Source organism: Mastigoproctus giganteus, chromosome 10 (assembly GCF_048544385.1).
Source record: "Mastigoproctus giganteus isolate SK-2022 chromosome 10, ASM4854438v1, whole genome shotgun sequence".
Classification (NCBI taxonomy): domain Eukaryota; kingdom Metazoa; phylum Arthropoda; class Arachnida; order Uropygi; family Thelyphonidae; genus Mastigoproctus; species Mastigoproctus giganteus.
The window spans coordinates 99,931,318-99,947,815 of record NC_143584.1 but is presented as its reverse complement, the minus strand read 5'-3'; the positions used below and the strand labels follow the sequence as shown (position 1 = coordinate 99,947,815).

The following is a 16,498-nucleotide window of genomic DNA, read 5'->3' as shown; positions in this document are numbered from 1 at the left end:
GGTTCTTCTGACTACAAAAAGTTTCCTTTATTACAGAGAGAAACATTTAAAGTACTTTCTGTGTTTGGATCAACATATACGTGTGAAAATGCTTTTTCGTTAATGAACAATATCAAAAAGAAAAAAAGCACAAGATTGTTGACATCACATTTGGAAGATATTTTTGATTATCTCTTCATAATGGAGAAATTAATTTCAAAGATTTGGCATCATCCCTTCAAAGTCCAGGTTCACACTAATAAGGTAATAAATATTTGTGCCCAAAAATTTTAATCGAGAAATATAATTCTTGTATGCATATTATAGCTAAAAAATTAATTTAAAAAATGCATTTTTCATCTTTAAGCAAAAAAATTTATATTTTAATATATGGTGCTCACACGTATTGTAAGTTGCAAAATCTTGCTCGCTTAAAGCAAAAAGTTAAGAACCCCTGCTCTCTGATATATATATAAGGTTAATGATAAACTTAGAGCGAACTTTGATGTTTAATAATTTAAATATTTGATTTTTATAGGCAAAAAGAACAGACTGTAATCACATATTTCTCAATTTTGTTCCTAAAGTTACTATGGACCTTTCAAAGGTAATTTTCTCTCTCTCTCTCTCTCTCTCTGCTGTTTGTATTTTTGTTGTGTGTGCGTGCGTGCGTACAGGGGAAAGGCAGAATTTGCACAAAGAAAAAAAAAAAGCATTATTTGTTTTCAGAAATAAAGAATATGTATCTGAATTTCAATAGGATACTGTAACCCCTTTGGACTGAATGGATAATGTATTGGCATGGGCTTTTTATGTGACCTCAGATTTAAGACAATAGAATAATTCTGTATATAATAGAATAATTATTTGTACAGGTATTCAAAAAATTGTTGTGAACACTTGACTCCATACCAACAATAGGTATGCCAATTCTTATACCATATTGGCAATCCATTACATTTCAGATATGCCCTGCATACAAGTGACTTTCTGCTATTGATAAAGCACTTGTCAGAACTATAATTTTGGTGTAGCCCCCCCACCCAGGTACCCATTGAATCTTGTGACCAAGTCATTTTCATTGTCTTAGCTACTGCATTTCTTCAGTGAGTGCATTAAAGTTATGATTGAGTTTGACATTAATTACAATTGTTTCATTAGTGTATCCTTCTTATAAGAGTAAGAGAGAAACTTGAGGAACCAAGTTTCCAACCAATCAAGAGTCAAATTTACCTCCATGTCTGACCTGCCATCACAAGTAATTCCTATCAGGCTTTCTTGTAATGCATTCATTGTTTATCAAGCTTTAGACAATTTAGCCCCCTTTCTTATACAAAAAAAGCATAAAAGTAGTTGCAGACCTCTCCCCCAAATACCTCTAAGGTGGTAGTTATAGAAATGGATTTTCTGACTGCTACTGAAGAAGAGATAGTACAAGGAATTATAGATTGATCAGTCATTCTTGCCTTACAAATTATGACAAAGAAAGGTGGAATTTTCACTCCTGAGGGATCAGTTATATTCACCTTCAGTGTGGAGGTCATGAGTAAAGCCTGATTAACTACACTGCAAAGTAAACTATATGTATTTTTTGAACATTTCAAATGTTAGTGTTTTGGTCATTCACAAAATGCCTGTCAGGGAGCCATCATCTCTATATATATAGGAAATCATCTCTATATATAAAAACCATACACAATCAGATTCTCCTTCTAGGTTCGTGCTGCTCAAATTAAACGTCCTGCTTTTCCTATAACTTGAATATGGAGTGTAAGAAAGAAGATACAAAAAATGATATTCGGACCAAATAGTAACTAGAGTTCCTCCAGTCATCAGTATTGGGGCCACTTCTGCTTTTCATCTTCTTTAATGAACCGATGAAGAAGTGCAGTGAGAGTTGTTAAAGTTTAATGATGATTTAAAAGTAGGAATGGGGCTTACTGAACAGGCTCAGGCCATTTTGCTGTTCCAAAACGACCTAGATCAATTGCATAAATGGTCTGAAAAATGGCAGCTGAAGTTTGAAAGTTTCTAATGTAAAGTTTTGTGCCTAGGAACAGAAATCCAAGAGTTACTTTAAGCTAGGGAAAAGAAGATAAAAGTTTAGGAATTATGATTCATTAAAACATGAAATTTTCATGCAGTGTAAATAAATAGCTAGGAAAGCATGGTGTTCTCTCTACAGAACACCATATAATCTATGACATTGAAATTGAGAACCCTGAAGGATAGAAATTCAGAGGGGATATTTAAGAGCAGTGACACATGATAATTTGTGGACACAATTTACACAATGTATCAGAGCCACTCAAAAGCATGGGGAATGCATGATCAACATGCAAGCGGCAAATCGAAACAGTCCCATATACTGTAAAAATTGAAAACCAGCACTAACCTCCGTGAATACATTTTATGTCAGTAGGAGTCCTAACTACTTTGTTTTTCATGTTGTGTATGATTATGTCAGTACATTGTATCAATAAGTTTATACAGACCAAAAAAAAAAGCCCTCCATTACCCTCCAATAGTTTGTCTAGTCCTTCCTTGAATTTCTTTATGCTATAAACTTCCACAACAACAGAAGTTTGTTAAAACAATCAATCACCAACTGGCTGAAAGCAAACCTCTGCACATCTGTCCTACAACCATCCTTCCTCAACTTGAATTTATACCCCACATGTGTTTAGTCTCAGCAAGTGGAAGAATGACATTAACATTGAGGTTACTCAATCCATTCAAGGCTTGTAGCTCTTTACTGCACCTGTTCCGACAGCTCTACATCCTTCCTAAAAAGAGGGTTCCAGACCTGTATGCAGTACTCAAGATGTGGCCTAACTATTGCCTTATGCAAAGGGATAATCACTTCCTTATCCCTGCTGTAAAAATTCCTTCATTTTTTGTTCTCCTTCGCCTTAAGTATGGTACCACACTTAAGGCAGAGGAGAATGGAAAATGAAGGTAATCTGGATTACTGCTCTCCATATGACGTACCTTACTTTTGTCAATATTAAACTTCAATTGCCACTTCTCAGCCCTTCATGCTGCACAAAATATAGACAATATGAAAAAAAAAACAAAAAAAAAAACATATATATATATATATATACACACATACATACATACATACATACAGGGTGATTCACTACCAGTGCAACAAACATGCAGGAGGTGTAGGGGGCACAAAGACGAATCGGAATCACATAGCACTGCAGGGTCCGAAATGCCTTCATCATGCGGTAGAGGACATTGAACGGGAGATCGCGTGAACAGCGACCCCACTGGAAATCAGCATTTGCGAACCGGTTCCCGAGGCAGTATGATGGACGAGTATTCAAACGTTGAACTGGCCGACATGCACCTCACGTATGGAGCTGTGGACTGTAACGGGCACACCGATCTACGCTTATACCAGGAACGTTTCCCGCACAGGCATGCTTCTCATCATACGATTTTCGCACGTGTGCACAGAAGGTTACGTGACACTGGTTGTTTCACGAGAGGTACCATGAATCTAGAGCGAACCACGAGGATGCCAGACAATGAGGACAATGTCCTACGTCTTGCAGAAGGCAATCCGAGTACGAGTCCTCGAGCGATAGGCCAACGATTCGGTATTTCCCAATCCACTGTATGGAGGATACTGTCAACACACCAAATGAGTTCATACCATCTGCAACGCGTGCAATCATTGGAGCCTGCAGATTGTCCACTCCGGAGGACTTTTGCTACTTGGTTTCTTCAACAGAAATGGTTCGCAATGCTGACTTCCAGCTGGATCACTGTTCGCGACCTCCCGTTCAACGTCCTCTACCCCATGACGAAAGCATTTCGGACCCTGCAATGCTATGTGATTCCGATTCGTCTTTGTGCCCCCTACACCTCCTGCAAGTTTGTCGCACTGATAGTGAATCACCCTGTATATATATATTTATATATTTTTTTTTAATTTTATAATCGTTAATTTTAAGCTTTATACTTAAATTTTATGAATAAACTTTCAGTTGTAATGTTGTTAATGTAATGTAGTTATGGGATGCTAATGCTATTGTCGAAATATTCAAATTTAACATTATACCACATTAAGTATTAGGTAATGATTCTATTTAATTTTTGGGTTTGCGTTTGTTGTGTAATTTTTATTTTCTGTTGGAGAAATTTCAGGTATTAAGGCCTAACAGATTGTCTAGCAATTGGTGTGCTAGCAGTTGTTGGTTCACCTTTTGATCTATGTTTCAATAATTCAACATGGGTTTGTTAAGGGAAAGTCTTGTCTGAAAAATTTGATAGGATATTATGATGTTGCTACAAAGGAACTGGATGCAAAAAGTAATTTTGATATCATATATTTGGATTTTAGGAAAGCTTTTGACATTGTTGCACATGGAAGACTATTGAACAAATTGGAGCAGAATGGTATTAAGGATAAGTTGCTACAATGGATAAAAGGATGGTCGAGTGGGAGAAGACAGAGGGTGGTAATTAATGGGTGCTGCTCTTCGTAGACTAATGTTATTAGTGGAGTCCCACAGGTTTCGGTGTTGGGTCCTCTGTTGTTTTGTATATTTATCAATGATACCATATACCCAAATTATCTAGATCCTGTTGCAGTGTGCTACTGCAACAGGATCTAGATAATTTGGGTAGATGGGCTAAGAAGTGGCAACCGAAGTTTAAACTTGACAAATTCAAAGTACTGCATATGTGTAGAAGTAACCCCACTATGTTAAGTGTAGTACCAACTGTGTGGTACTACACTTAAGGTGGTAGAAAATGAAAACCACCTGGGAGTAATTGTGCAGTCAGATATGAAGTTTTCTGAGCAATGCAGACAGGCTGCCAGGGCAGGTCATGCGGTTTTGTCAATGATATATAGGGATTTTGCTAGCAGGGAAAAGGAGGTGATTATCCCTCTGTATAAGGCAATGGTCAGGCCACGCCTTGAGTACTGCATACAGGTCTGGAGGTCTCATTTTAGGAAGGATGTAGATTTTCTTGATCGTGTACAGAGAAGGGCAACAAGATTGGTGAGGGGAATGAAGGAATCTTCTTACCAAGAGAGGCTTAAGTTCTGCAAATTGCAGTGGCTGGAGACTAGGCACCTGCGCGGTGATCTGATTGAGGTGTATAAGACCTTGAATGGGTTGAGCAATCTGAATTCTGATGGGATCCTTCCACTTGTTCAGATAACGAACCTAAGGGGGCATAAATTCAAATTAAGAAAAGACAGATGTAGAATAGATGTGCGGAAATTTGCCTTTAGCCAGCTGGTGGTTAATTGTTGGAATAAACTTCCGTCTGTCATTGTGGAAGTTGATAGGTTAAATAAATTTAAGGAGGAACTGGACAGGCATTTGGAGGGAATGGTGTGATTTTTTTTTTTTTTTTTTGGCTGATGCTGCATAAGCTCATACACTTGCTTTCTTGCATCACATGCCACCAGTATGTTGAAAAATTAAAATGAAAAAAGTAATTTTTAAATGAATATAGAAGTTAGAGGAAATAGAAAAATTATTAAAGAATAAAAATGAAGTTAGAGAAGGAGGAGGAAAAGGGGGGATATTAGGAATAAAATTAGGAAAAATTACATATATTCACATGGCCATCTCTCTGCTACTTCTTCAGGGGCTTTGAGCAAACTGATAATCATAGCAAATGAATGTCTCATCCTTACCCATTCCTGTAACAGTTTGCTGTTAATAACGGTTTTACTAACGTCTTCTTCATATTTAGTTTTAGGTAACCTTTTTATAAAATAGCTGAAAATATAATTTTAGATTGTTATTAACAGCAAACTGGGATTGGGACCCAAAGCTCAATGGGTATGCATCAGTATAAAGTACAATGTCATCATCATCATCAGCCATTTTCAATCCACTGCAGGATGAAGGCCTCTCCAGCAACTTTCCAGTTCCTTCTGTTTTGTGAAATGGCTATCTATGTACTACCCATAAACTCATGAATTTCATCTGTCCATCTCTGTTGTTTTTCTTCTAGCTATTTCTAGCCCTAAAATGGTCTTCTAGCCCAAGACCATTTTAGTTCTTTAGTTTTGATAAGAATGTCCTTTACTTGAGTTTGCTGCCTAATCCATGTGTTTCTCTTCTTATCTAACAGTCTGATTCCCAATAAAATTCATTGGTTCATTATTTTGCTCTTCAGACAAATTGGGATATTGCTCCTCAGTATGTGTGGTACATTATAGCCTTAGTTGCTAATGCGCCAATAAAACCCAATCAACCACTCCTCACTATGCGACTCTCTTTCCTGAATGCTATCCATCCGAAATTTATTCTTCTCATGACTTCCAGCCATTTAGCATTATTACAGCTAATGACTTGTCCCAGATAAGAATATGACTCCACCTTTTCAATTTCTGTGGCATACTTGTTTATCATTACTTTTGTTTTAGCCATATTCATCTTTAGTCCAAAATCCTTACTAACTCTGCATAACTGATTACGATTTTCCTCTAATTCTTGGGGATTGTGGCTTATGACCATAATGTCATCTGCAAATCGTAAATGGTTTAGGTACTTTCCATTCAAATTGACTACTTTCTGCGACCAGTCTAATCATCTGAAAGTTTCCTCAAGAGCAGCAGTAAACAACTTCAGAGATATTGTGTTTCCTTGTCGAACTCCTTTTCAATTTTAAATTTACTACAGTCTAATAAAGATGGTAGCATTCTCATATATTTTCTTCAAAATCATAATATATGCAGTATCTATGCCTTGTCTTTCCAGGGCCCAAAACATTGCCTTATGCTGTATGGAGTCAAATGCCTTTTCAAAATCCACAAATGCCAGGCATAATGGTGTTTTATATTCATTTGCTTTCTCCATTAGCTGTGATATTACGTGAAGGTGATCCATAGTTGAGAATCCTGTCCTAAATCGTGCTTGCTCTTTTGGCTGATTCTCATCAAGTATTCTTTCTAATCTGTTAGTAATGACCCTTGTGAACAACTCGCAGATGTGGGATAACAAGATAAGTGGTCTGTAATTTCCTATTTCTGATTTATCTCCTTTCTTATGCAGCAAAACTATGATTTCATTATTCCACTCCTTAGGCAAATGCATTTTGTGAAGAGTCTTGCCAGTTTTTGTGTCATGTCTCTTCCTCCCAATTTTAACAACTCTACAATAACTTCATCTTCCCCCAGGGCTTTCTGATTCTTCATTTTCTTCAATGCATGTTCTACCTCATCAGGAAGGATATCAGTTATGTTGTATGTGTTATTAATTTGTGATCCATCTTCTCCACTGCTGGCATCATTCCCTCGCTCCTTGTATAATTCTCTATAGTAGTCTTCTGCTATTTACCTTCTCTAATTATACCTTCTCTTATATTTATAAGTACACTGCACTGTCGCTATTCTTCAGTTTCAGTATCATTTGTCTTTCTGTATTACTGCTCATTTAGGACTATGTGTTTACAATTTTTAGATATTAAGTATTACATTTGAAATAATTCTTTTGGGTTAGAGGTAAATACATATAGGAATAAATTATATTTATACATTTAATTCAACTTTAAACTAAATTTTAATAATATATTAGTTTTGGTATCCACTGGACAAAGACTGGTATAACCTTTCTACAACATAACAGCTAACTTATGCCCAGCAGGATAACTATTTACATATTTACATCTTCCCACATTAGCGATTTTTATCCTTACATAACGTGTATATGCGGGATAGTTTTGCTGTCATTTATATAATTATCCAGGGAAATATGCTAGAAATAGTCCGCTTAGGCTATTATGCAACAAAGTAGTGGGATTGGTAGGAAGTTGAATTCAGTCAGGGTCAGCTTGAGAATTTTTATTATTATTGTTATTGTTTTACGATTTGGATTTGCACATCTGAGTTACAGAGTGGTCAGTCAACAAGCCTTGTCTGAGCGCAGTAAACCCATTGGTCTAATGGGGACCAAAAAGTTGCTCTGTAACTTTATTAGGAACGTCAAGGTGATGTAGAATTGAATTGGCTTGAATAGCTGCATTTATATAGAGTCTGATAAACTTAACTGGCATTCATTTTATTCTTGATTAAATTGGCTTTTAGTTTTATTAATGCGTCCAGCATATTTCCCTGGTTATTACATATGCTCTCAGCTAGTTGATTTTTTAATAACTGAGAGCAAAGTAGAAGAGTAATTGTTGAAGAAAACATAAGAAAGGCACCTGGGACTCAGGGGAGATACCCATGGACTGTAGATGTGCAAATATGTCCCCAATTCACAAAGGAGGATCAAAGGGCGACACAAGTAATTACAGACTTGTTAGTTTAACTTCTGTTCCAGTGAAATTAATGGAGGCACTGGTTAAAGAAGCACTGCAGGATCATCTAGACAAGACTACGGTTATAGCTTGGACACAGCATGGGTTTGTTAAGGGGAAGTCTTGTCTAACCAATTTGATTGGATACTATAATGTGGTCACAAAGGAACTGGAACCAGAGAATAATTTTGATATCATATATTTGGATCTTAGAAAGGTTTTTGATACTGTTGCACATGGACGACTGCTGCACAAATTGGAGCAGTGTGGCATTGGAGGCAAATTGGTGCTATTAATAAAGGGATGGTTGAGTGGGAGAAGACAGATAGTGGTAATCAATGGACACTGCTCTTTGTGGACTGATGTTATTAGTGGGTCCCCCAGGGTTTGGCATTGGGTCCATTGTTGTTTTCTGTATTTGTTAATGATATTGATGATGGTGTATCAGGCTTAATGTCCAAGTTTGTAGACGATACAACAGCTGGCAGGGTTGTTATTGACACTAATGATAGTATTGCTGCTGCAACAGGTTCTAAAAAAGTTGTGCAGATGGGCTGAGAGGTGGTAAATGAAGTTTAATGTTGACAAATGTAAAGTACTACATATGGGAAGCAGTAACCCCAGAGTAACATATCAGCTCTGTGGTACTACACTGACAGTGGTAGAGAACTACAAGGTCCTTTTCGTTCTCTACCACTGACAGTGGTAGAGAACGAAGAACGAAAAGGACGGAACTTGTAGGTAATTGTGAAGGCAGATATGAAGTTTTCTGAGCAGTGCAGAGGGTCTACAAGAGTAGCTCATGGTGTCTTGTCAGTGATACACAGAAATTTTTCTAGCAGGGTTAAGAAGGTGATTATCCCCTTGGGTAAGGCAATGGTCAAGCCACACTTTGAGTACTGTATACAGGTCTGGATGTAGAGCTCCTGGAATGAGTACAGAGAAGGCCAACAAGATTAGTGAATGGAACAAAGGGTTGTTCTTACGAAGAAAGGCTTAAGTTTTGCAAATTACAGTGCCTGGAGACTAGGCACTTGCGAGGTTATTTGATTGATGTATATAAGTCCTTGAATGGTTTGCATTCTCAATGCTGATGGGATTCTTCCTCTTGCTCAGAATAATTGCCTGAGAGGGCATAAATTCAAATTTAGGAAAGACAATTGTAGGATAGATGTGCAAAAGTTTGCCTTTAGCCAGCGGGTGGTTGATTGCTGGAACAAACTTCCGTCTGTTGTTGTATAGTTGATAGCTTAAATAGATTAAAGGCAGAACTAGACAAACATTTGGAGTGAGTGAAATGAGAAGGGGTTTTTTTTTTTGGCTGATGTTATATAAGCTTGCTTTCTTGCAGCATGTGCCTTTACTAATGCTAATGTGCATTATTCTATTGGTTTGATTTCTAATTATGTTGCCATGTATCCGTTTTGTTAAATTTGTCTCCCAGATTTGTAAGTTTACTGGCTTGGAAGTTGAAGTGGTCTCTTTTGTCAAAGTGCCAGGAGAAGACTTTATTTTCTTTAATTATGATTTCGCTATCAAGGTGTATAGCTTGGATTGGTGTATTCTATGGTCAGGTATGTGGGGATATATTTCGAATGCCAATTTATCAGAGTTATCACAATTGACAACTATAAAATGTCGTCAATATATCTGAAGAATATATTATGTTGTCTTTTATTTTGTTATCTTAGTTGTGAAAGTAGAGGTTGGCAATGGAACACGAGCTACTCACTCCCTTTGCCACCCCTCTATTTTGCACGTAGATACTATTGCCCATAAGTGTAATTGTTAATTACACACAGTGCTATTAGATCTAGCCAGTATTGTTTATTACAGCCTAGTATTTCCTGTATTCTTCATAATAGTCAATTAGTACTTTTTTTTTTTTAAATTACCATGCGATATGCTGATATTATTTTTGAGTATTCTATATAGTTTCTTTTGTCAGAAATGATTTTGGTATTGGTGAGGTTGGTGATTATTAAGCTTAATTTGACCTCCAGTTTTTTCCTAGTGTTTTTAAGGTAGCTGTTTCTACATGTGGTAATGAATCTGCTACCTACTGGGACTTTATGGAACTTCAGGATGCAATAAATAAATGGAAGCAGAGAATAAATGGAAATCTAGTATTTTCAATTTTTAATTTAACTTTTTTGTGCATGGCTATTAGTTATTTTGTAATGGTATTAGGGGTGGAGTTGGTGAATTTATATTTTTCCCCATTGTTCAATTCTTTTTTGAGTGTGTCTGTGTAAAATTTTATGCAAATAATACTGTAGTTGTTATTAGCTTTATCTGTGCTGGTAATAACAGATTTATTCTGCAAGTCTTTAATATTTTTATTTACTCTTTTTTGATTGTATTGTTTATAATTATATTGAAACTGTATGATGTCTCTAAATCTTGCCATTACGTGATCTGAAGTTATAACAAATTTGAAATGTAATTCAATGGGTGTTTTGTATTTATAGGCTAATTTGTATGCAAATTGTAGTAGGTCCGGCCCCGAGTGCCAAGTGATATTAGTGACCACAGCACCTTTTCATAGTAATTATCTTGTACGCTTTACTGTAAATACATTTCTCCTGAGTTTTGCAAGTCCATTAACTCTTGAGTATCAGAATTAAATAGACCTATTTGAATAATATATTCTAGAAAGGAAAGCACCTTTATTTAACCCCCTTTTTTATTTTTATTTCATACTAACCTTCTCTTCGCTTGGGTGACTAGATGGCACTGCTCTTGTCTCCACGTGGCAGGGCTGGTAACCTGGGAGGAAAAGACAATCTCCCAGGACCAAAAAGTGCACATCATCATGAGTAAACCAAACTGTGATTTATCTGGGCTGCCAGACATTCAAAAAGAAAGACAGTTCCAATGCATTCCAATGCAGGAACTGCCAAACTTCAGAAAACCAAGGCAGAGACCTATCCTATCCTAGTCCAACTTTGTTAATTATCCACTCAACTGTGAAAACACAGTTGGGAAACTCTCACCATTTCGAATCCAAAAGGAATTAGAAAGTAGAGCAGGATCTCTCGAGTATATAAAAAGACTGAGGTCAGGAGACATTCTCATTGAGACCTCTAAAACTAAACATTCAGAACGACTTTTGAACATTAAACTCTTTGCTGGACTACCACAGTGTGTTCAGTGATTTGTGGGGTGTCACGGTGACTGTGACACCCTACAGATCACTGAATACCTCTAAAGGAATGATCTCAGGCTTGGATTTACTAAATGTGTCCGCAGAGGAGATACTAGAAAAATTTAAAGAACAAGGAGTTTTTCAAGTAAAGAGAATCTCCACCAGAAATGATGGTAATCTGATCTTGACGTTTAACAGTCTGCATCATCCAACATCCATTAAGGCTGGATATCTGGCATACAATGTCAGACCATTTATTCCAAATCCGCTCAGGTGTTTCTGATGTCAGAAGTATGGTCATTCCCAGACAGCTTGCCGGGGGAACCCCTACCTGTGCAAAATGCAGGTCAGTAGAACATGACTGCAAAGCCTGTACTGTCACTCAACCAATATGCCCAAATTGTAAAAAAGACCACCCTGCCTATGCTAGAACATATGAATGCTGTAAAAGTGAAAAACTTATTCAGAAATATAAAGCAAACCATAATGTGTCCTATCAAGAAGCAAAGCAAATCATCTCACCTCCAAATCACCCAAACAGGCCAACATATGCTCAAATAACCAAAAGACACCAGGCAACAGCAACGCAAACTGAATTATCAGTACCTACAAAAGAATCTTTTTCAAATTACTTCAAAACTCTGTACAGTGCAACTCAAGCAGTCAATACACCAATATCTATTCCACGTGAAAAACTCCACTCCCTGGACCAAGAATGCAAAGAAAAACAAATCGAAAACTCCCAGGCATCAAGAGGAAATGGATATTAATGAAAAATCTGCAGATGATGCTGTCTTAGAAATTTTTGTCGAAGAAGATATGGATATGGGAAGGCCTTTCTTTCCAAAAAAAGATAAAAAACAAGAATGAAAAACAACAACAAAAACACGAGAAAGCTGGGCTTTCTCGTTGAAAGCTCAATGAGAAACTAATAATGAACACAATAATTCAGTGGAATTGTCATGGTTTCCATGCCAGTATTGACAATCTGTACGATCTCACTCTAAATATAAAACAATATGTCTCTGCCTTCAAGAGACATATTTATCAAGATACGCCAAAACTGTCTCAGTATAATATCTTTAGAAAAGACAGGACCCACCAAAACATTGCATATGGTGGTGTAGCTATTTTAGTGAACCAGCATGTTCCTACCAAGCTTGTCTTACTGAATTCTCCACTTGAGGCAGTAGCTGTCAAAGTAGCTGCCAACATTCACATTACAATATGCTCCTTGTACATTCCACCTAGTTATAGCCTTCAACAAAATGAACTAAATAGTCTCATAGCCCAGCTCCCCACACCTTTCCTCATTCTGGGAGATTTAAATGGACATTGTACTCTATGGGGTTGTTGTTGTTATTTGGTTTTTAGGAGCATTAGCAACAAAGTCTATATTGCTCCGGGGATATGCGGTGGTCATTTCCTGACCTTTCCGCATCCTCCGTATTTTGTGATCACGGGCTCAAACCCCGGTCTGATCAAGAAGCGTGTACTACGCACTGCTGCTAATGCCCACCTGGCTACAGAAGCGACACTCTATGGGCTAACAACCACATTGATCAAAGGGGAAAACTAATTGAACAATGTTTAGATGACAACAACCTTCTTCTAAATTATGGGTCATGTACATATATTCACCTTCCTTCTGGAGCAAATACTGCAATTGACTTGGCTATCTATATAGCAGCCCTATATTCTACCCTAAAATGATCCACTGATCAGTGATCATTTTCCCCTACAAATTGAATTACTAAACAAGTCCTCTTATCATCCCTATATGTCTGCCAGGAGCAAAGGTTGATGACGTTGTAGAGTGGATATCATCTTTTAAGGGCACAAGAGGTGATATAGTTGTACCAGTTGGCACTAATGATATTAAGAGTAGGAGACCGGCAGAATTACTTAACAAGTACAGGTCACTGTTGCAAAAAAGCCGTGAATTAGGGTTGAATTTGAAAGTGTCTGCAATTCTGCCCAGACACGATAGGAGGGAGTATATGATGAGAGCCCTGTCGATCAATTTGGCAGATTGTGCAAGATTGTGCAAGGCTCATGGGGTAGAATTTTTTTCAGCCCGGTCTGTACTTGTTAACAGGAGAGACTGCTTCTACAGGGATGGGATACCCTTTCTATTTCAGTGTATCCCATCCCTGTAGAAGCAGGGATGGGATACATTCTTGCACCCTTTCTATTTAAGTGTATCCCATCCCTGCTTCTACAGGGATGGGATACACTTAAATAGAAAGGGTGCAAGAATGTTTGCTGATGCTATCCAGGCAGTGTTAGGTTGGTCGGAAAACTGCTAGATTGGGTGGATACAAGGACTAATAGATTAACAGTAGCCACTGGCAGAGGCTACTGTTAATCTATTCTTGCACTGCTTCTATTGGAATGGGCAGCAGCTTGGAAAATAAGATGCAGGATATTTCAGAGACTGCTGGAAGTCATTGGGGTATAAGTAAACACATGGGTTGTGTTAGGGTAGCTAAGAAAAAGAATAGGTGTAGGTATACTTGTGTGTACACCAATGCTAGGAGTTTGGTAAATAAATCTGATGAATTTGAGGTATTGCTCAAAGCATTAAAGGCGGATATTGTTGGGATATCAGAGACGTGGTGTCACACAGATATAAGTAATGCAGAACTGGAATTTGGGGAGTACAACATCTACAGAAAGGATAAAAAGAATAGGAAGGGAGGAGGGGTTATGCTATTGGTTAAGAAACACATACAATCCAAGGAAGTGAAGCCAGTCAACATCGCTGGACAGTGCAGTGTCGAGTCAGTTTGGTGTGACATCAGCATTGGGAGATCAAAATTGAGAGTAGGAGTGTGCTACAGGCCTATTGACTCTGATGAGTATAATAAGAAACTGCACAGGGAAATAGAGTGGGCCAGTAAATCAGAGAGTCTTATAATGGGGGATTTTAATTTCCCAGATATTGACTGGAATTTGTGGGTTGGTCACTCACACACTAGCAAGGCTTTTTGTGGATTTATTGAATGATTGTTTTCTAAATCAGCATGTTTGGGAGGCAACTAGAGGGAGCAATACTCTTGATTTGATTATCAGTAGTGATTCTTCATGCATTAAGAATCTGCAGATACAGGAACCACTAGGTGACAGTGTTCACAGTGTGCTGAAGTGGGATTTACTCAAAGAGGTAACTACCATCAGCGGTAGAGGGAAGGGTTATTGCTTTCGTAAAGGCTACTACGATGGTCTGAGACAGTATTTAAGTTCTATACAGTGGGCCCAACTGATTATGTTACTAACATCAAACTCAAAATGGGAAGCATTCAAAGAACTTATCTTGGAAACTACTAGGCTTTACATAACAAACTAAGAAATATTGTTCAAGGTTCAGGCCTAAATGGTTGTCAGATGAACTAATGAGGCATATGGCAGAGAAGAAAAATGCATGGGATACATATAAATTAACATGTGACACAGAAGCCTATGATAGATATAAGTTGATCTCTAACCAAGTTACAAAGGCGGTTGGTTATGCAGGCGAAGGCAGATTACGAGAAATCTTTGGCAAGGGATGCAAACAAAAACAGCAAGGAGTTCTTTACTTATATAAACTCTAGAAGGAAGGGGTGAATCAGATTGGTTCACTTGATATCGATGGTTCAGCTGTTCATGATCCTGCTTAGGTAACTAACAAACTAAATCAATATTTTGCATCTACATTCACACATGAGGAATTATTCAGCAATGGGGATGCCATAGATGAAGTAAACACTGGCAGTGAGCTAGATGATCTTATAATAATTGAGAGTAAAGTGGAGGAGAAATTGTTGAAGATAAATACAAGAAAGGCACCTGGGGTGGATGGGATCTATCCAGTTATATTAAAGGAGGCAGCAAAGGAAGTAAGCAATCCATTAGCCATAATTATGAGAGCTTCCTTGGACTCAGGGGAGGTACCCACAGACTGGATATGTGCAAATGTAATCCCAATTCACAAAGGAGGATCAAAGGCTGACACAAGTAATTATAGACCTGTGAGTTTAACTTCTGTTCCAGGAAAATTAATTGAGTGACTGGTTAAAGAAGCGCTGCAGGATCATCTAGACAAGGCTTCAGTTATAGCTCGGACACAGCATGGTTTTGTTAAGTGGAAGTTTTGTCTGACCAATTTTATTGGATACTATGATGTAGTCACAAAAGAACTGGATGCAGGGAATAACTTTGATATTATATACTTGGATCTTAGAAAGGTTTTTGATACTGTTGCACATGGAAGACTTCTGCACAAATTGGAGCAGTGTGGCATTGGTGGCAAATTGTTGCTATGGATAAAGGGATGGTTGAGTGGCAGAAGACAGAGAGTGGTAATTAATGGACACCGCTCATTGTGGACTAATGTTATTAGTGGAGTCCATCAGGGTTCAGTGTTGGGTCCATTGTTGTTTTCTGTATTTATAAATAATATTGATGATGGTATATTAAGCTTAATGTCCAAGTTTGCAGACGATACAAAGGTTGGCAGGTTTGATAAGGACGCTACTGACGCTATGCTGCTGCAACAGGATCTGGAAAGGTTGTGCAGATGGGCTGAGAGGTGGCAAATGAAGTTTAACATTCACAAATGTAAAGTACTACATATGGGAAACAGCAACCCCAGAGCAACGTATCAACTCTGTGGTACTACACCGACAGTGGTAGAGAATGAAAAGGACCTGGGAGTAATTGTGCAGGCAGATATGAAGTTCTCTGAGCAGTGCTGATGGGCTGCAAGAGTAGCTCATGGTGTTTTATCATTGATATACAGGAATTTTTCTAGCAGGGATAGGGAGGTGATTATTCCCTTGTATAAGGCAATGGTCAGGCCGCACCTTGAGTACTGTATACAGGTCTGGAGGCCTCATTTCTAGAAGGATGTAGAGCTGCTCGAACGAGTACAGAGAAGGACAACAAGGTTAGTGAACGGAACGAAGGGTTGCTCTTATGAAGAAAGGCTTAAGTTTTGCAAATTACAGTGTCTAGAGACTAGGCACCAGCGAGGTGATCTGATAGAGGTGTATAAAGCCTTGAATGGTTTGAGCATGCTCAATGCTGATGGGATACTGCCTCTTG

The 16,498-nt window shown here is 37.9% G+C and overlaps 1 protein-coding gene across 2 annotated transcripts in view; it reads left to right on the top strand.

Moving 5' to 3' along the window:
• ACC (acetyl-CoA carboxylase) overlaps nucleotides 1-16,498 on the top strand; it is a 1,497,654-nt gene that overhangs the window by 848,192 nt on the left and 632,964 nt on the right. For both annotated transcript variants that reach the window (XM_090383551.1, XM_090383552.1), the window contains one exon: nucleotides 518-586. In XM_090383551.1, coding sequence (XP_090239677.1) covers nucleotides 518-586 — 69 coding nt within the window. The remainder of the gene's footprint in view (nucleotides 1-517; nucleotides 587-16,498) is intronic.